Here is a 19330-nt window from a genome sequence, read left to right as displayed (position 1 = left end):
GAACAGCAAGTGCAGAATCCCAGAGGCTATGTTCTGGGACCTGCTGAGAGCAGAAGGTGACGCTGGAAGAGGAAGGGAAGATCGTGCCAAGCCCATGGATGCCACTGGAGGGCGGAGACTGGTCTTATTATGGGGTGGCACTATCGGAGTCATTCCTGGTCTGCATCAGTGTGGAGTGGGAGAAACCTGCGCTGGGAATAATGGGGTTCCTGGAGGGACCGGGGGTGTGGGCATAAACAGGAGTCTGGGGCCGGATGTCCAGGTGGGCTGAGTGGGGCTGGGTCATGGGACGGAGAGGAAGGGATGGGACACGGAGTCAGCGAACAGAGGGGCAGTGGGGGACTGCCGGGCCCCAGCGTGTCAGGCTCACGTCCCTGATATTCAGTTAGATGGTACAGTAAGGGGTTCTCTGCCCCAGGAGCCGTCCTCCCCAGGCTCTGATCCCAATGGCACACACGTTACCAAATACCAACAACAAGAGCCCCGCACACGCTCTAGTGATCGCACTGTGGACTCCAGAGAGTCCAACCAGCAGCCCCACAGCCAGGAGAGAGGGGAATGGGACGCGAACTGGGCTCTGTCTTCACGGCGCATCTGATGTCCCAGCCACTGGCACCTCCGTGGGCCTCCATTCCTGCCTTTCGGAAACAGGGACTAACAGTCCTAGTTCAAAAAGCTGCTGGAGGGACGCCTGGGGGGCTCAGTGAGTTAAGTCTCTGCCTTCGGCTCAGGTCATGATCTCAGGGTCCTGGGATCAAGCCCCGCATCAGGCTCTCTGCTTGGCAGGGAGCCTGCTTCCCTCTCTCTCTCTCTCTGCCTGCCTCTCTGCCTAATTGTGATCTGTCAAATAAATAAATAAAATCTTAAAAAAAAAAAGCTGCTGGAGGATAAAATGCAGTTGCATTCACAAAGCCTCCCAGAGGCAAGGAAGCACCTGGTAACCTTCTCGTCCTAACACAGTGGCCACACCGGCCACACGGGCCACTGAGCGCACGGGCCATAAACCACATATGCAGTTTCGAAGACTGTGCAAAAAGACAATAAAATAGCTCCTTCATAGTTCTCATCTTGATTACACATTGAAATCATAATATTCTAGATATATTGGGTTAAATATATTATTAAAATTGATTTCACCTGTTTTGGTTTTCTTTTTTTTTTTAAGGTGGCTTCTAGGAAATTTAAAAGTAATATGTAGTTCACATTGTATTTCTGCTGAATAGCCCTGACATAAGGTGGCTGTTGTTAGTCTGTGATTATGACAGTGTCAGGAATATTATTGTTCTTTAAGCTGGGTGCCTCTCAGCTAGTCTTTTTAAAAAATAAATTTTTACTTATTTGTCTTTTTTTTAAGTAGGCTCCATGCCCAGCATGGAACCCAACGCAGGACTTGAATTCACGACCCTGAGATCAAGACCTAAGCTAAGATCAAGAGTCAGACGCTTAGCTACTGAACCACCCAGTCGCCCCTGAAAAAGCTTTTAAAAATGTTTTTCTAGGGGCGCCTGGGTGGCTCGGTGGGTTAGGCTTCTGCCTTCGGCTCAGGTCATGATCTCAGGGTCCTGGGATCGAGTCCTGCATCGGTCTCTCTCCTCAGCGGGGAGCCTGCTTCCCTCTCTCTCTCTCTGCCTGCCTCTCTGCCTACTTGTGATCTCTGTCAAATAAACAAAATCTTTAAAAAAAATGTTTTTCTACTTAGGATAAAAGTAATTTGGGTTCATTAAAGAAATAAGTAAATAGGGGCACCTGAATGGTTCAGTGGGTTAAGCCTCTGACTTCGTTCGGCTCAGGTCATGATCTCAGGGTCCTGGGATCGAGCCCCGCATCAGGCTGTCTGCTCAGTGGGGAGCCTGCTTCCTCCTCTCTCTCTGCCTGCCTCTCTGCCTACTTGTGATCTCTGTCAAATAAATAAATAAAATCTTTAAAAAAAAAAAAAGAAGTAAATAAAAAATTGCCCATAATCCCCGACAGCTGGACTTCACTGCCAAGAAGAGCCTGGAGTATGTACTTATGGTCTTTTCTTCGTGCGTATATGCGTACACCTAATTCCTCAGCTTCTTTTTAAAATTCTACAAAGTCACAGGGCACCTGGCTGGCTCAGTCAGTGGAGCGCACAACTCTTAATCTCAAGGTTGTGAGTTTGAGCCCCACACTGGGTGTAGGGATTATGAAAAATTCAAACTTTAAAGAAAATAAAATCCACATAGTGTGCTCTCTGGAGTTTTCTATCCCCCCCCCCCAATATTATAACACAAGCATTCCGCAGGGCATTAACTAGCCTTCAGAAAAGCCATCTGATGGCTGCGTGGCCGGTCACGCCTCAGTGCGCCCTGCACTGGGACTACTAAGGAGAATCGGGTAAGATTCTGCCTTCCATGCCCAGCCCCGCACCCGCCCCTCCTGCGGCCCCTCGGGCCCTGCCTGGAGAAGCTGCAGCCAAGCTCAGGGGTTAAGAGCGGGGACTCTGGAGTCCCCTCAGACTATGGTCATCCCCCTGAGATGACCTCAGCCGGATAGCAAGTCTGTCATCACCTTCTGTGACCTTGGGCGAGTCACTGCACCTCTCTCTGCCTCCCCCTAAGATGGAGATACTTCATAATCCCTCCTGTGAAACCCTTGAGGCCAGATGTTCTGACATCTGCTGGTAAAAGGTGAGGCCCTAATGTCCAGCACATATTTTATACTGCCCCCCCAACCTCTTAGCAAGTGTGGGACTATTTCCAGAGGAAAGTGTTTGAACAGTCACATGAATAGGCTCAATAAAAAGCTCTAAATTAGCTTCACATGAGTTCTGATCAGGCTGTACCACCGAATGGCATTTGGTGCCAAAGTTAGGGAAAATCTTCTGGTTTTTGGAGCTTTATGGATTTCATAGTCCCAGATATTGAGTAAGTACCTACCTCGTAGGACAGTTTGGCGGATTAAATGAATTGTTACTCGTAAGGCATTTAGAATGGAGTCTGGTGCCAAAGAGGGGCTCAGTGCCTGTTAGCTGTTGGTGTGAGTATTTTTAATCTTTTTTCCCTGAGGTGTAATTTACATATAACAAAATGCCCCTGTTTTCCGTACAGTTTGGGGAGCTTTGACAGTCTTATTCATCCAGCCCCACCACCCCAGCTGAAAACCTTTCCATCACCCCAGAAGGTTCTCTTGTACCCCCTGCCAGCCTGGCCTCCACCCCTGACCCCACACACTCAGAGACGACCGCTTAGCACAGGTCGGACGCGGGACGGACGCGACCCTACCGCCGGCGCTCCTTCGTGTCCGGCTTCTCTTGCTCAACAGGACACCCGCCGCTGAGACCGGTCGTGTGTACGGACGGTTGCTTCCTCCTCGGGAGCCGCAGTGTTCCCCGGAGCGCGCACACAGTGTGGGTCCCTGAGCGGCGGACAGGCCTTCGGGTCGCGTCTGGTTAGGCCGCAGTGAACACAGGGTCTGTAAGCGCCCGCCGCAAACCGGGGATGGACTACGGCCCTCCTCGCCCGCGGGGGAAACACGCGAGAAGGGGCGGGCCCAGGGGTGCGTCACGTGCACCAAGTGTGTTGCGGGGAGAAACAAAGGGTTTCCCAGGGTAGTCTTCCCGGGTTACAGCCCCCGAGGGGCGGGGCGCGGCTCTGCACTCGCAGGGGTGGGGGGGTGCCCGGCGCAAGGGACTCCGGGCTGTGCTGACGGTGTCTCCCCGTCCCCACCACAGGTGATCCGCACCGACACGTTCAAGCACCTGCGGCACCTGGAGATCCTGCAGCTGAGCAAGAACCTGGTGCGCAAGATCGAGGTGGGCGCCTTCAACGGGCTGCCCAGCCTCAACACGCTGGAGCTGTTCGACAACCGGCTCACGACGGTGCCCACGCAGGCCTTCGAGTACCTGTCCAAGCTGCGGGAGCTCTGGCTGCGCAACAACCCCATCGAGAGCATCCCCTCGTACGCCTTCAACCGCGTGCCGTCCCTGCGGCGCCTGGACTTGGGCGAGCTCAAGCGGCTGGAGTACATCTCGGAGGCGGCCTTTGAGGGCCTGGTCAACCTGCGCTACCTCAACCTGGGCATGTGCAACCTCAAGGACATCCCCAACCTGACGGCCCTGGTGCGCCTGGAGGAGCTGGAGCTGTCGGGCAACCGGCTGGACCTGATCCGCCCGGGCTCCTTCCAGGGCCTCACCAGCCTGCGCAAGCTGTGGCTCATGCACGCCCAGGTGGCCACCATCGAGCGCAACGCCTTCGACGACCTCAAGTCGCTGGAGGAGCTCAACCTGTCCCACAACAACCTGATGTCGCTGCCCCACGACCTCTTCACGCCCCTGCACCGCCTGGAGCGCGTCCACCTCAACCATAACCCCTGGCACTGCAACTGCGACGTGCTCTGGCTGAGCTGGTGGCTCAAGGAGACGGTGCCCAGCAACACGACGTGCTGTGCCCGCTGCCACGCGCCCGCCGGCCTCAAGGGCCGCTATATCGGCGAGCTGGACCAGTCGCACTTCACCTGCTACGCGCCGGTCATCGTGGAGCCGCCCACGGACCTGAACGTCACCGAGGGCATGGCGGCCGAGCTCAAGTGCCGCACGGGCACCTCCATGACCTCCGTCAACTGGCTGACGCCCAACGGCACCCTCATGACCCACGGCTCCTACCGCGTGCGCATCTCCGTCCTGCACGACGGCACGCTCAACTTCACCAACGTCACGGTACAGGACACGGGCCAGTACACGTGCATGGTGACGAACTCGGCCGGCAACACCACCGCCTCGGCCACGCTCAACGTCTCGGCCGTGGACCCCGTGGCGGCCGGCGGTGCCGGCGGCGGGGGCGGCCCGGGCGGACCGGGCGGCGGCGGGGGCGGCAGCGGCGGCTACACCTACTTCACCACCGTGACCGTGGAGACCCTGGAGACGCAGCCGGGAGAGGAGAACCTGCAGCCGCGGGGGACGGAGAAGGAGCCGCCGGGACCCACGACGGACGGTGTCTGGGGCGGAGGCCGGCCCGGGGACGCTGCCGGCCCCGCCTCGTCCTCCACCACGGCGCCCGCCCCGCGCTCCTCGCGGCCCACGGAGAAGGCGTTCACGGTGCCCATCACGGACGTGACGGAGAACGCCCTCAAGGACCTGGATGACGTCATGAAGACCACCAAGATCATCATCGGCTGCTTCGTGGCCATCACGTTCATGGCCGCCGTGATGCTCGTGGCCTTCTACAAGCTGCGCAAGCAGCACCAGCTCCACAAGCACCACGGGCCCACGCGCACCGTGGAGATCATCAACGTGGAGGACGAGCTGCCTGCCGCCTCGGCCGTGTCCGTGGCCGCTGCCGCCGCTGTGGCCGGCGGGGGGGGCGTCGGCGGGGACAGCCACCTGGCCCTGCCCGCCCTGGAGCGCGACCACCTCAACCACCACCACTACGTGGCGGCCGCCTTCAAGGCGCACTACAGCGGCAACCCCAGCGGCGGGGGCTGCGGGGGCAAGGGCCCCCCTGGGCTCAACTCCATCCACGAACCTCTACTCTTCAAGAGTGGCTCCAAGGAGAACGTGCAAGAGACGCAGATCTGAAGCCGCCGGGGGTGGGGGGTGGCGCCCGGGGGCTCGGGCCACACCGGGACCCTCCCCTCAGCCCGGCCCCCGCGCGCGTGCGCCCAGACCGCGCAGGGAAGGTCGGGGAAGGAGGGGTCGCAGCCCCGCCCGCATTCGGACCCCAGGGCGGCTCACCCCCGCCCCCCGCGAGGACAGGGCGGGGCTCCGGGAACCGGGCCCCCCGCGGTTCTGGCCGCACCCCCCCCCCACCCCAGGCGAAGGGAGGGGCTGCGGGATTCCGGAGAAGTGGCTGGAACCCTCCGCTTTTCCTCCTCGAGCTCTCAGCTCTCGACAGACCCTTCCCGGCCCTCCGCCTTCCAGGGGAGAGCGGAGCTTTTTGGGGGGTGTCCTTTCCCCTCATCCCCAACGACCTTCCTTTTACGGTTCATTTTTTGCAGTTTGACGCCTGTCCCCCCTCCCGCCCCTCCGCCCTCGAAACTGAAGAGACAGACGCGCGGTCAGAGCCTCCAGACACCCTGCCCTGCCCCCTTCGCCCCCAGCCCTCACCTGGCCCACAGACTCTTTTGATACTGAAGGGAGGTTTGCGTCAACGACTACCTGCTCTGTAATTACTTTAAAAAAAAAAAAACACGGAAAAAGTAAAAAAAAAAATTCTTTTTGGGTCATGAAAGCCTGGAGGACAGAGAAAAAAGTGAATGCGGGCGGGGGTGCAATGAGGATGGAAAAGTCAAGTGTCACAGGCCCGCTCAAAGGGTCGCAGGGGTCAGCACCTCTGGGGGCTCTTAGGCCCCTCACCCTTGACCCCAGGAGCCCCAGACAGGGCTCAGGCACCCAGCACCCCCGATGTTCTGAGGCCCTTGTCCCCACCCCACCCTCACTCATGCGGGGGCCGGGGTGGGGGAGCGCAGGTGGGGTGGTCCACAGGTTGCGGCTGGGCAGCTCCTAGAATCGAGGTGCGGGCAGGGCCCTGCTCCCTCTGGAGCCTGTGGGGAAGATCCTTCCCTGCCTCCCGCTGCTCAGCTACCCTCCAGTCTCCCCATCCTCTTCCTTTCACCCACGCTCCATCTCTGTCCAAATTTCCTCTTTTTTATAAGGACATGGGGCATAGGAACGAGGGCCCACCCTACGCCAGCAGGAACTCATCTTTTTTTTTTTTTTAAAGATTTTATTTATTTATTTGACAGATCACAAGTAGGCAGAGAGCCAGGCGGAGAAAGAGGAGGAAGCAGGCTCCCCGCTGAGCAGAGAGCCCGATGCAGGGCTCGATCCCAGGACCCTGGGATCATGACCTGAGCTGAAGGCAAAGGCCTTAACCCACCGAGCCACCCAGGCACCCAGGCACCCAGGCACCCAGCAGGGCCTCATCTTAATTCGATCATCTGCAAAGACCCTGTTTCCATATTAGGTCACATTCACGGGTCCTGGAGGACAGGACTTCAGCATATCTTTTTAGGGGAAACGGTTCAATTCAGAACGGAGCCAAACCAGACAGTGTCCGTCCCCTCTGCAAACCCACAAGCCACTGCCGGGAGCCAGGGAGTTAGGCCAAAAGGGGGAAAGCAGGCCCGGCCCAGGGGGCTGCTCTGCCTTCTGGCTTACACAGAGCCATGGGGGGAAGGGAGCGGGAGGGGGCCCGCGCAGTAACTCAGAAGCTCAGGGTCTCATACACCCGCCCCGGGAGGGAACAGGAGCCAGCTGGTGGGAGCGAACCCCAGGGGTCGGCTGGGCAACCCCGCCAGGGCTGTTGTCTTATGCTGTCGAGGCCCGCAGAGGGTCCACTTGGGGCAGATGTGGGCCATGGACACACAAGGCTGGCCCTCTTCTTCCTCTCGGCCCAGCTGGGCCCCCACACTTGGCAGGCCCTGGCCCTGTGTGCCCTGTGTGCCCCCGTTGGTGGCTGTACCCGCCTCTGTAATGGCCGTCTGGGGTCTCTGCTCCTGCCTGTCGACCTGGCACTCTTGGAGCCCAGCGCCCTGTCACTCCCTCTCATGCTCTCTCTCTCTCCCGTCCTCTTTCAGTGCGATCCTGGTTGCCATGGCAATACTGCAGCGGGTACCAGGTGGTGGCTGGGGGCAGGGAGCCGCACTGCCGTTGCAGCCTCCGCCAGCTCTGAGGCCAGGCACCTGCGGGGCGCCTTGGTTAGGCCTCATTTGGGGGGACCTCAGGGCCTCCGCAGGCCTTGCAGACTTCTCCGTGGACAACGGGAGGTGGGGGATGGGGCGCGGGTGGGAGCAAGAGCGTGATATTGGGGGGGGGGGGCTGGCGGCATCGTGGCTGAGAGAGGAGTGGATGGAAGGTGAGAAGTCAAGGTGAACTAAGGAGACCAGGCTGGAGCCGGGCTGGGGGTGGGGGTGCGGGGCTGCAGGGAGCCAGACCAGCTCCTGCTGCCTGCGGGAGACAGGGCACCACCAGGCCAGGCCTCCCTGGGAACTTGGGGTGGGGAGGAGATGCAGGCCTGGCCCAGCTGGGGACAGAATGGCAGCCAGCCCAGAGAAGGCAGGGCGGGGCTGGAGGGCTGGAGGTCCAGGCAGAGGCCCGGAGACAGCGACAGGATGGAGGGAGAGAGTCGGGGAGAGAGCCAAAGGAGGAAAAGATAGAGGAGGAATGTTGACAAGAAACACGGGTGCCGAGACATGGGGTTGGGGGGTGGGTTACAGGCCCCAGGGTGGGGACTGGAAACCCGGGAGCAAGGGACAGACTGGGAGCCCAGAGTCCCCATCAGCCTCTCTTCTCCCTGGTTCCCAACCCTCTCTACCCCCACCCCAAGCAGGATGCAGTTTCCATGACAACTTGGCTGGCCAGAAAGGGGGGCTGGGGACTGCAGAGGAAATTTTCCACATCAGCAGGAAGGGAGGAGGGTAGAAAACAGAGAAGGAAGAGGCTGGGTATCATGGGGGCCACGTGGGGTCCTGGAACCCCAAGTTGTTGTGTCCACTGCCCCAGGATCCTCACCCCCCAGCCCCCATCCCCAGCAAACCCACACCCTCTCCACTGGGCCACTGTGGGGAAGGGGGAAGGTTCTGGAGAGGATCAAGGGTCAAATGTCCAAAGATCAGCCGGCCCAGTCCTCGAGGGAAGGGGGGCAGTGAGCCGCTGACCGAACTCAGGCCTCACGCAGACCACCAGATTCAAGGGCATGGCTCTCGACCGGGTCCCGAGGAGGGTAGGGGTGGTGGGCTACGGCCGCCTTGGTGAGTCACTGACCCTCTGGGGCCCCTTCCGCAGGCCCCTTCCTGAACCCCCCAAAGCCCTTTGCCCTCCACAAACACACCGTCATGTATGTCTTTATCTGCACCTGGCTCTGCCTCTGTGTCTGCCTGAGCACCATCCACTTCCCACCACAGACCCCATTGCTCCCTCCCTCTGGGTCCCTGCCACTCTCCTGCTGGGTTCCTGTCCCCCTCCCTCTAGTCCCTAACCCCCTCCCTCTAGGTCTGTCCCCCTCCCTGTGGTCTCTGTCCCCCTCCCTCTGGGTCCCTGCCACCCTCCCCATGGGTCTCTGTCCTCTCCCCCTGGGTCCCTATCCCCTCCCGCTGGGTCCCTCTCCCCCTCCCAATGGTCTCTGTCCCTCTCTCACTGAACCTCCCTCTCCCCAGGACAGTCTCTTGTTTCTGACCTGCTGACTCAGGGACCAGAACTGGGCCTAGAACTTGTTTTTGTCTGGAATCGTGACCCAGGGCGAATGGCAGGGAATGTGCCCCCGTCCCTGCAGCTCCAGAACCTCACTGCTCTTGGGGAGAGGTCAGTGATCTCACCATGAAAGACTTGGGCTCCCTGAAGCTCCTGTTCTGACCTCCCTTAGGTGCTGTGACCTCTGGCAAGTCTCTTGCCCTCTCTGGACCAAATGTGAAACAGGACAAGCCATCCTGCTTCCCCTCTTAGGCCAGGGTGAAGAGTGACGGGCCTCTAGAGACTCTGAGGGAATCGGAGGAGGGGAAGTCCAATACCTCTCCAAGGCCCTTCCCCATTTCTCCCCTCTCCCAGGAACCCTGACCTTGTGGTGGAAGTGGCCCATCCAAAAATAATCCAGGAATCTGGAGCACAAATCCTGCGCTGTGCCAATCTCCTGGTGAGCCCTGCCCAGCCTGCCTCAGCTCCACCCCACCCTACAGTAGGGCCCGTCCCCTGACCTCAGACCCTCCCCACCTTCATCCACCCCAGGTGGGATCCCCCTCAGCCCTGGCTGACCAGGCCACAGAGCACCAGCTCCTGGAGGCCTCGCACCGCTGGAACCACGCTGTGTTTGTGGCCCGGGGGGCCCTGTGGGGCACTGAGGACATCACCAGATTGGACGCAGCTGGGGGCCTCCAGGTGAGGGCCCGCTAGGCTCCCAGCCGAACCAGAGCGGGCCTACAGAGACCCCCGGTCCTGTCACCCTGGCTGTCACTTCCAGAGTCTTCGCATCACCATGGCCACACACCCTGACGGCTTCCGGCTAGAGGGACCGCTGGCTGCAGTACCCAGCACTGGGCGTCGCACTGTGCTCTATGAAGGCCCCATCCGCGGACTCTGCCCCTTTGCACCCCGCAACTCCAACACCATGGCGGCTGCCGCACTTGCCGCCCCCAGCCTGGGCTTTGATGGCGTGGTTGGGGTGCTTGTGGCAGATCTCAGGTGAGCGAACGCTTGTGGGGGTTGGGGCTGGGGCTGGGCCAGTCAGACTGACCACCCTGCTTGCCCCAGCCTCACAGACATGCACATGGTGGACGTGGAGCTGAGTGGACCCCCAGGCCCCACAGGGCGAAGGTTTGCTGTGCACACCCACAGAGAGAATCCTGCTGAGCCCGGCGCTGTCACGGGCTCTGCCACTGTTACAGCCTTCTGGCGCAGCCTCCTGGGTGCGGCCCCTCTCCCCAAGTCCTGGGCCCCATGCTCTGCGGAGCTTGGGTCTCGGGCTCTGTCTGGCTCTGCAGTTCTGTTTCTGTCTCAGTTGACTGATCTTTATTTGTGTCTCCTTCACCTTCTACTCCACGTTTCTGAATCTTGATAGATCTGTGTCCAAGGCTCCTTTCCCTGAGTTTCTGTATCCTTCTCTCGCTTGGGAGCCTATAACCTCTCTCACTGTGTGTCTCGGTCCCCCTCCGGGTCTCAGTCCGTCTCTGTCTTCCTCCACCCCCACCGTGGTCTGTCCCTCCCATCAGGCGTCTGTCTCTCATCTCTGGGACCCAGCGTTTCACTCCCTCTCCCCCCCCCACCCCCCCCGCAGGCTGCTGCCAGCTCCCCTCCAGGCCGGGGATCCATCTCTGCTGAGAAGCCGCCTCCTTCCCTAGCGGACACCTTCGTCTCATTTACGTCCCCCCACCACCGCCCTGGCCTCGGTTACCCCCGACCTCCCTCCTGTCTCAGTAAATATTGGAGGCTCTTCTCCCTCCATGGTCTGGTGTCTCTCGTCCCTTGTTTCCCTTCTGTGACGTCACGCTGCGATTTCACACCCGGCTTGATGCCACCGCAGAGGAAGAGCACCGCACACGAGGGAACAACACTCCCGGAAGTTATCGCGAGAGCCTACCCACTACATTTCCCAGAATCCTCTGAGCACCAGGGGGCGTGGCCGCGCGCGATGGCGGAGAGGGGCCGTGGGGGAGGGCCGCCGTAGGGCATATTTCCGGAATTCACCGCAGCGGCGGAACTGCAGTTCCGAGTTCTCAGCTACAGTGGACTTCCGAGCCAAGCCGCCCGGAAGTTCCGTACCGAGCAGCGGGCCCTCGCGGGGGCTGCCGGAAGATGTAGTCCGGCACGCGGGGGCCGCCGGGAGCTGTGTGCTTCCGGCCTGGCCAGTCAGCGCCGTGCTGCCCGCCCCGCACTCGGAACCCACAGCCGCCGCCCAGGGGGATGCGGGAGCCCCTGGTCTCGGGGAGCAGAGAGGCAGGCGGGGTGAGGGGCGTTGCCAGGCAATGGGGAAGCGCCGCGGTTGGGGTATGGGTCGGGGAAAGGGCTCTGTTCCTTGGTGTCCGGGGAGGGGGCCCTGTTGCTGAGTTACTGGAGCTGAAAACCCTGTTGTTTGTGATAGGGGAGGGGAGTCTTCTGTTGCTAGGCGACCAGAGGAGACCCTGTTCCCTAGAAACAGAGGAGGAGGATTTCTCTATTGCTAAGTAACTAGAGAGGCTTGTCACCTAGTTGGGGAGAGGGTCCTCTGTTGCTAGGTAACCAGAGAGGGAGCCTGTTACCTAGAGACAGGAGAGAGGGAGTTGCTAGGTGACCACCATAGGGACCCTTTCACTTAGGGATGGGGGGTTCTCTGTTGCTAGGTGAGGAGAGCCTTTTCACTAGCAGTAGGGGATGGAGGTACCCCACTGCCAGGAGAGGCCTGGGGAGCAGGCTTAGTGACCCAGTGTCCTCTCAGGCTGCCCTGAGCCCCCACCTCAATGGCAGTGCCCCCAGGGCCTGCTGGCAGGTTGGGCTTCCAGATCCCAGGCCGAGTACCTTCTTCCGTCACCCCCAAGCAGGAGCCGAGGACGGCATGTCCCAGGCCCCAGGAGCACAGCCGAACCCGCCTTCCGTTTATCACGAACGGCAACGCCTGGAGCTGTGTGCCGTCCACGCCCTCAACAACGTCCTGCAGCAGCAGCTCTTTAGCCAGGAGGCTGCCGATGAGATCTGCAAGAGGTGACCGTCACCCATCCTAACCCCTGGAGAAGCGTGGCTCGTGGGCAAAACCACCAACTAGGTCTCACAGCGAGGCAGCGACAGAGCTGCCTCATCACCTGCCTGGGGAACCCCGGGACTGAGAGATGGTGATGTGGCCTCTCACACCTGCCCTTTGCCACAGCCACAGCCCCAGCTCAGGCCTCATCTTCCCTTATCTGGACCCTCATCCCCACATCCCCTCCAGACTCTCAGCTTCTCGGTTTTCTCCATCAGTCCACGCTCTGCACAGCCCCAGCTCTGAGCCTGCCCTCCACTGCTCACAGCCCTCCTGTGGCTCCCCAGCAGTCCTGGGAGAAGCCCCAGGTCCTGCCAAGGCCCTGCATGCTCTGGTCCCCGTCTTCCTCTTCAGCATCATGTCTCACTGCACCCCCAAACCACAGTTCTCCCCAGTGCCCGAATGAGCCCTGCTGTGATGCTTCTGGACCTTTGCATGAGCTATTCTCCCGTCTGGAACAGCTTCCTTCTCTCGGCAGCCTGGAATGTTTCTCCTCACTTGCAAGATTTCAAACGTCACTTCTTTTTTCCTGCTCTCCCTTGTCTCCTCCTCTCCATCCCCACAGCCCCGGCCCTAGCCCAAGCCCGTCATCTCCTGGATCCTTCCTCCTGTCAGTAACCACCCACATGATGCTACACCCAGAGATGACTGTGTCTTCCCCACTCTTGCTTACAGCCCTCGTGGACCCCCGGCATCCTCAAGCAGAGTCCCAGCCCCTCAGACTGATTATTATAGAATTTATTCCTCTCCTCTGGCATTCACAGCAGTGGGCCATCAACTCTTTTACACCGAGGCTATGCTGGAGACCCAGAGATGAGTCCAGTAGGAGCCCTCCCCTGGAGGAGGCCAGGCAGACAGATACACAGGAAAATAATACACAGACTTTTCCTCTCCGACCCCTCCCCCTGCCCTGCCCACCAAGGGCCCGGAGAAAGAACAAAGGTGCCACTGTTTGGAGAAGGCAGGATCCAGAGACAAGTGGTGGCAGGGTGGGCCCCTGGAGCTGGGGGGTAGCTGCAGGAGAGAGGCTGGGAGGCAGGAGTACAGGACAGGTGGCTGGGGTGGAACTGAGGCGAGGAGGCCAGCTGAAGGGCTGAGACTTTATCCTGGGGTGACAGGGCACCAGGGAAGGGGAGCAGGGGAAATGCAGGGTCAGTGTCGGGTGTGGAAAGAGCCCTTGAGATTGGAGGCTGGAGGCCAGATAAGGGTCCTGGGTTGGGGGAAGACAAGGCCTGAGCTGGGAAATGTGGCTCCAGGAGCAGAGAGAGGTGGGGACAGAAGGAATCAGGCTTGGGGCTGATAAGTCATTGGGTTGAACAAAGGATAGAGTCCAAAGGCTGGGTGATTCAAGGACCCTGGGCCTCTCCTGCTCTGTGGGGACAACCTTTTCAGGGGCCCCCAACTCAAGCTCTGACTATCCCCAACCAGGTTGGCCCCAGACTCCCGGCTGAATCCCCATCGCAGCCTCCTGGGCACCGGCAACTATGACGTCAACGTGATCATGGCTGCCCTGCAAGGGCTGGGCCTGGCCACCGTGTGGTGGGACAGAAGGAGGTGGGATCCCAAGCCCGTGTCATGTGTGCTAAGCCTGGGACAGTGGATACAGCATGACAGTATCCATGTGGGACAAAGCAGGAGAGGGATGGGTGGACAGGAGGCGAGAAAGAAGGGGTAGATGGGTGGGTGGTTGGCATGGCTGAATGATGGGTGGATGGTAGACCATGGGCTGGGAGATGGTGGAAAGATGAGTGGGTGACTGGATGGACAACAGGATGGGCTGAGGGGTGGATGACAGAGAGACAGACGGTCATCTGGTCAGGAAATGGACGGTAAATTGGTAGTTGGATGTGTTGAGTAGGTGGTGGTTGGCTGATGGGATGGGTGAGTGGTCGGGTGAGTGAACAAAGGATGGATGATTGGTGGACAGTGGACAGTGAACAGGTGGTTGGGTAGTTCGATGGTTGGACAGACGGACGGATGGATTGGTAAAGAGTGGTTGAAGACTGGAGGATGGTGGGCAAGTTGCTGAGTTGGTGGCTGGCTGGTCAGTTGCGTCAGTAGTGAATGATGTTTGGGTGGATGACAGATGGGTAGCTGGTCAGGGTGGTCACTAGATGGCTGGGAGGTTTGGCTGCATGCGTGATCAGGTGAGTGGAAGGAGACAAAGGTTGCGCCGAGAGAGGAGTGTCCTTGGGCAGGCTCGGGGGGCCACTGCTGCCTCGCCAGCCGGGGTCCCACAAGCTCAGTACCCTTGGGCCAGCGGGTGAGCCCAGGACCCTGACGGCAGGGTCTGCACTCCTCCCACACAGGCCCCTGTCCCAGCTGGCCCTGCCCCAGGTGCTGGGACTGATCCTGAACCTGCCATCGCCCATGTCCCTGGGGCTGCTGTCCCTGCCCCTGCGCCGGCGGCACTGGGTGGCCCTCCGCCAGGTGGACGGCGTCTACTACAACCTGGACTCCAAGCTGCGGGCGCCCGAGGTCCTGGGGGACGAGGACGGTGTCAGGTGAGGGCGAGGTGACTCCGGGGCTGGGGCAGGGCGCTAGGGCCCCCCTCCCCTGGAGGCAACACCCAGGCTCCTGGGCCTCAGTCTCATTTCTCTGCCCAGGGCCTTCCTGGCGGCCGCGCTGGCTCAGGGCCTGTGCGAGGTGCTGCTGGTGGTGACCAAGGAGGTGGAGGAAACGGGCTCCTGGCTGCAGACAGACTGACCCCGCGGAGGAGGGAACCAGGCTGCCTGGGCAGTCCCTGTGCGTCCACGGCTGGCCCCTGAGTGCCGGGGAAGGACTAGGCCCCGCTCCTCCTGGACCCCGCGGAGGCCCCAACCCCTTTCCCATACCCCTGCTCAATGCCGCTGCTGCCTCAATAAATCTACTCGTTTGCTCCCAGCCTGGCCTGCATCTGCCTGGGGGGACCCTTTCCCTCCGGGGCTCCCGCGGAGCAGAGAGGCTGGTAGCCAGGTGGGCATTGTGAGGAGCCCCGGAGCCCAAATGCTCCCCCACCTTCCCGCTTCACCAGCTCGGGTGAGTCACCCACCTTTCTGGGCCTCCGTTTCCTGTTCGGGGGCACAGCCGGAAACAGCACAAATCCCTGCTTTTGTGGGCCGGGGGAGAGACCAGGAGCCTATAGGCACAATCTAGAGTGTTCGGTGGGCTAAGTGCTGAGGAGAAAGCAAGTTTCTTCCTGGAGTCTCAATTCTCCATCAGTGGCTCCAAGAGGGGGCCAGGCCACTATCCCTGTGTTCAGCTGCCTGGCAGAGGGGAACGCAGGTTGCTGACCCACCGACCTTAAGACAGGAAAACGACCCCGCATTATGCGGGCCAGCCCGCAGTCCTGACAGCGGAGGAGGCAGGAGAGGAGAGGCCAAGAGACCTGGCAAAGGAAGCGGGGCAGAGATGCTACGTGGTGGACAGCTTTGGAGACGAGAAGGGGCCAGAGCAGGGAAATGGAGGCAGCCCAGACCGGGGGCCAGGGCCCCAGGAGGAACCAGCCCTGCCCACACGCTGACTCCAGCCCAGTGAGGCACATTAGACTTCTGGCCTCCGCACGTTTGAGAGAAGAAACAGCCTTAGGAGCTGGTACAGCGTGGGGGGATTCATCCAGGGCAGCGGAGCCCTTGGAGCCGCAACTGGAAGAAGGGGAAGGAGGGAGCTGTGGGGGGTGCAGAGGAAAGGCGTTCTGGGCTGAGGGAGCAGCAGCGCAAAGGCTCTGGGAAGGCTGGTTTGGCCAGAGCCAGGCAGGAGCAGGAGGTGACAAAGGGGGACAATGGAGGCCCTCAGGGATTTGAGCAGGAGGACAGGCTCCCACCAGGTGTCTTCTTTCCACATTCTCACTGGAGCAGGACCCCTCCTGTTCTGTGTCCTTCCCCAGGGGCTGCTGTCCCTTGCTGTAGCTTCCCTGTCCTGTTGGCATTGACACTCCTCCCAACACCCGCCCCCCCCCCCCCGTCTCTCCCCCCTACCCCCCACCCCTCCCCCCACACCCCCAACCCTCCGGGCACCTCCGCAGACAAAGCCAGGAGCTGCTCTCGGGCTGGGTGGCAGACTTGAGGGAACAGGAGCCCTCTCCCCAGTCCTCGTTCAGGGTGGGAGGCTTTAAGAGGGACCCCCAGGGGGCCGGAGGAAGTTGAGGGGATCTGGGGGGAGGACCTGCCCCTCTGCAAAGGGCCAGTGGGAGGAAGGGGGCTCTGTTTCAGACTGGGAGACAACTCCGCAGGAGCCCCACAGTACAACGGGAGCCATCGCTACTTGTCGCTGACCAGGGGCTGTCAGACGAGAGTGGGTCCCCACCAGGCCCAGGCCACAAGGCCTCCATGGGGACACTGAGGGCTGGACCTTGTCCAGGACAGCAGGTGGGGGCCACGAGGGCGCAGCTGGTCAGTCCCGGGCTCCAAAAGTGCCCTTGTGGGGCGGGTGGCGGGGACAGCCCGGGAGGCCTGGGAAGAGGCTGAGGATCCAGAGGGGAGAGGATGGAGGCCTGAGTCGGGACCCCGGGGAGGGAGAGGGACACAGTCCAGCAGCTTGGCTCTGGGGGCAAACGTGAGGAGGAATGAAGAAGGCACCCAAGCATCTGGCCCTAGGACCCTGGGACAGTGCGGCCACCCCCAACAGATGAAGAGTGGTTTGGGGACTGGTGGACATGCCGCACAGCGGGATGTAAGGGATGTGACAAATGGTGGGGGGGGAGGGGAAGCCAGGTCAGGGGCTCCGGAGATGGCTTTGGGGGTCTCTGGCCTGTTCCAGGAGGCATGAGTGTGTGTGAGCCCAGGGAGGGAATCAGGTAGAGTGGGGCTTGGGCAAAAGCAGGGTCCCCTTTTAGGAGTGGGCAAAAACGGGGGACCCAGGGACAGGATGGCCACGGGCAGGGAGAGGCAGGTAGGGCCCTCAGAAGACGGGGTGCGGGCACAGCTGGAGGCTTGTCAGGCCCGTGGGTGCTGCTGGGACTGGGGCTTGGCAGGTTTGGGTTCCCAAGACTTCTGGAGGTCAAAGGGCAACTTGTAAAAAGTCAAACAGCACATTAGAAACTGCTGGGGTCCAGGGGCGCCCCAACTTGGGGGACGGTCCCCACACCCGGCCTGCCCCCTCTGTGCCTCTCCAGCTTGCTCGCTCTCCCACATCTGGGTCTTTGACTCCTCGGTCCCTCGCTTTGTGTCCCTCTCTTTGTCTCCCTTTTTGGATGTTTCCGTGTCTTTCCCAGCTTCTGTCTCCCTGGGTCCTCTGGGGCCCCCTCCTGCCCTCCGTGCCTGTCGCCGGTCCCTTGCGGTCCCAGACAGCCTGGCGGGACTCCCTGAGTGTTTCTATTCCTGGGCCTGAGTGACCTCCCCAGGTGCCTTCTCAGCCGTGGCCTAATGGCCTAATATGGGCCGAGCGAGGAGCTGAGGAGCCGCCGCGCCAGGGCGGGGCCCGGGGGTGGGCGGGGGTCGGGCCCTCCCTCCCCTGATGCTCTCAGCCCCCCTGGGGCACTAACCCCTCCGGCTCTCCAAGGCCGTGGGGCCTGCGGGCCGCGGGAGCGCTTACCGTTGGACCCTCACCGCGCAGAGCGCCCCCTGCCCCCTCGCCAGCCCCGGGCGCCCGGCTCCCCGCTGGGGCGGCCGCAGCCATGTGGCAGGTGGCAGGTGCAGGGCGGGGTGACAGCTGTCCCGCGCACCCGGGTGCTGACAGCTGAGGCCCGATTTAGCTCTCGGAGCCCAGGGCTGACCAGATAAGGCAGTGAGGGGAGGTGGTCCCGCCCCCAGGGCGCCCCTTAAATTGCCCAGTTGGGCCTGGGGGGCGGCCGCCGCCGATGTCAGGTGAGAGGGACCGCGCTCCTTCCTCCACTTCTCCGCTGCCCACCCAGCAGCTGGGCCATCTCTCTCTCTCTCTCTCTCTCTCTCTCCCCCCCTCTTTTTTTCTCTCTGTTCCTGTCTCTTGCCTGCCCCCTTCTCTCCACATCCGTCTGTCTGTCTCCCTTGCCCCATATCCCCTCCTCCCCTTTGTCTCTCTCCATCTGTCCTGTTTCTTCCCATTTCTGTCCCTCTCGCTCTCCTCCCTCCTCTCCCGTTTCTAGATCTCGGCCTGCCCTCCCTGCCCTCCCTGGTCTCTCCTGCTCCCTCGTCTTCGTCTTCGTCTCTTTTTGTCTCCCCTCCTTCTCTCTCTCTCTCTCCATCTCTGACTCTTCCTCCCACCCACATCTCTCCCTCCTCCCATCTCTCCATCCCTCCCCCTGCTTCTCCTAGCCTCAGTTTCTCTTTCCCTTTCTCTTTCTGTGTCCCTCAGTCCCGCTGTCTCGAGTCCCTGTTGTTGCCCTTCGCCACCCCCCACCCCTGCCCCCAAGCTCCTGAGGGAGGCCACCAGGCCCTCTGCTGCGGTTTCTGCTCAATAAAGCGGTTCTGTCCTCACTCTCTCGCTCCCCTGTCTCCTCCTTTCCTTGCTCACTCCTCGCCTCTGACCCCCCTGGGTCCAGCCTGCTCCTACCTCCCAAAAACAGAGCCTGAACGACAGACTGAGCAACTGGGGAGAGACAGAAAGACAGATGGGCAGGGCGGACCCAGAAACGGTGGAACAGAGACCAAAATAGGGGGCCACAGACTTAGAGAGGGGAGATAGTGGGACAGTGGGATGGCAGGACACAGAGACGCAGAGAGACGCACACAGTGAGGTGGGGAGATGCAGAGACACAGAGTGACTCAGAGACAGGCAGCGCCCCACCCCCCAGACACAGCAGCCCCTTCCCTGTCCCCAGGCTGAGCTGGCCAGGGACAATGCGCCCTTGTCCCAGTCGAGCAGCTGGAGGGTGGGCTGGGCCCCGGAGAGGGAAAGCCACCAGGAGGCCTGCCTTTGGCCTCTACCCTCAGACTCCCCCTTCTCACTCATCCTCCTCCTGAGCTCCCAGCCTGCTTTCTGCTTTACCAGGGAAGGAGATAAGCATTTATGCAGCACCTGCTGTATGCACCTGAAATGCCTCCTTGCCTCCTCTGGCACCCCTTCCTCTCTGCCCTCTGCTGTTCTTCCTAAGCTTCTGGCTCCCATTCTTGGAGGAAAGGGGCATTTTTAAAGTTCCTAATGTTTACCAGGCAATTTCTGCACGGCCTCTGCACCTTCTACTCTTTCTGCTCTCCTGTCCCTTCCACCCAGATGCCTTGCAATTCTTCCTGATCTGCCTGGTCTCCTGGGAAGAGAATGCACACTGGTGCAGC

The 19330-nt window shown here is 60.9% G+C and overlaps 3 protein-coding genes across 9 annotated transcripts in view; all 3 read left to right on the top strand.

Moving 5' to 3' along the window:
* The window catches only part of LRRC4B (leucine rich repeat containing 4B), a 37519-nt gene extending 31343 nt beyond the window's left edge, over window positions 1-6176 (top strand). For both annotated transcript variants that reach the window (XM_045988229.1, XM_045988230.1), the window contains exon 3: window positions 3695-6176. In XM_045988229.1, the coding sequence (XP_045844185.1) occupies window positions 3695-5536 (1842 nt within the window). In that variant the 3' untranslated portion in view covers window positions 5537-6176. The remainder of the gene's footprint in view (window positions 1-3694) is intronic.
* A 2320-nt stretch (window positions 6177-8496) lies between these two features.
* On the top strand, window positions 8497-10888 carry ASPDH (aspartate dehydrogenase domain containing). 3 transcript variants are annotated; one of them, XM_045988321.1, is made up of 7 exons: window positions 8505-8709; window positions 9115-9259; window positions 9503-9587; window positions 9680-9829; window positions 9912-10132; window positions 10202-10356; window positions 10725-10888. In XM_045988321.1, exons 1-7 carry the CDS (start codon window positions 8655-8657, stop codon window positions 10766-10768), a joined length of 855 nt encoding a protein of 284 aa, XP_045844277.1. In that variant the 5' UTR covers window positions 8505-8654; the 3' UTR covers window positions 10769-10888. The 3 variants fall into 3 exon arrangements, with proteins under 3 accessions (XP_045844278.1, XP_045844276.1, XP_045844277.1); XM_045988322.1 differs by lacking the exon at window positions 10725-10888 and having other exon boundaries at window positions 8497-8709; window positions 9120-9259; window positions 10202-10716; XM_045988320.1 differs by lacking the exon at window positions 10725-10888 and having other exon boundaries at window positions 8497-8709; window positions 10202-10716.
* A 237-nt stretch (window positions 10889-11125) lies between these two features.
* On the top strand, window positions 11126-15044 carry JOSD2 (Josephin domain containing 2). 4 transcript variants are annotated; one of them, XM_045988361.1, is made up of 5 exons: window positions 11126-11434; window positions 11962-12124; window positions 13590-13715; window positions 14471-14665; window positions 14768-15044. In XM_045988361.1, the coding sequence occupies exons 1-5, from the start codon at window positions 11413-11415 to the stop codon at window positions 14865-14867; spliced, it is 606 nt and encodes a 201-aa protein (XP_045844317.1). In that variant the 5' UTR covers window positions 11126-11412; the 3' UTR covers window positions 14868-15044. The 4 variants fall into 4 exon arrangements, with proteins under 4 accessions (XP_045844317.1, XP_045844320.1, XP_045844318.1 ...); XM_045988364.1 differs by having other exon boundaries at window positions 11127-11392; XM_045988362.1 differs by having other exon boundaries at window positions 11127-11434; window positions 11965-12124.
* The last annotated feature ends 4286 nt before the right edge of the window (window positions 15045-19330 follow it).

This window comes from Meles meles, chromosome 19, assembly GCF_922984935.1.
Source record: "Meles meles chromosome 19, mMelMel3.1 paternal haplotype, whole genome shotgun sequence".
NCBI classification, from domain to species: domain Eukaryota; kingdom Metazoa; phylum Chordata; class Mammalia; order Carnivora; family Mustelidae; genus Meles; species Meles meles.
This window is presented reverse-complemented; position numbering and strand designations above follow the sequence as displayed.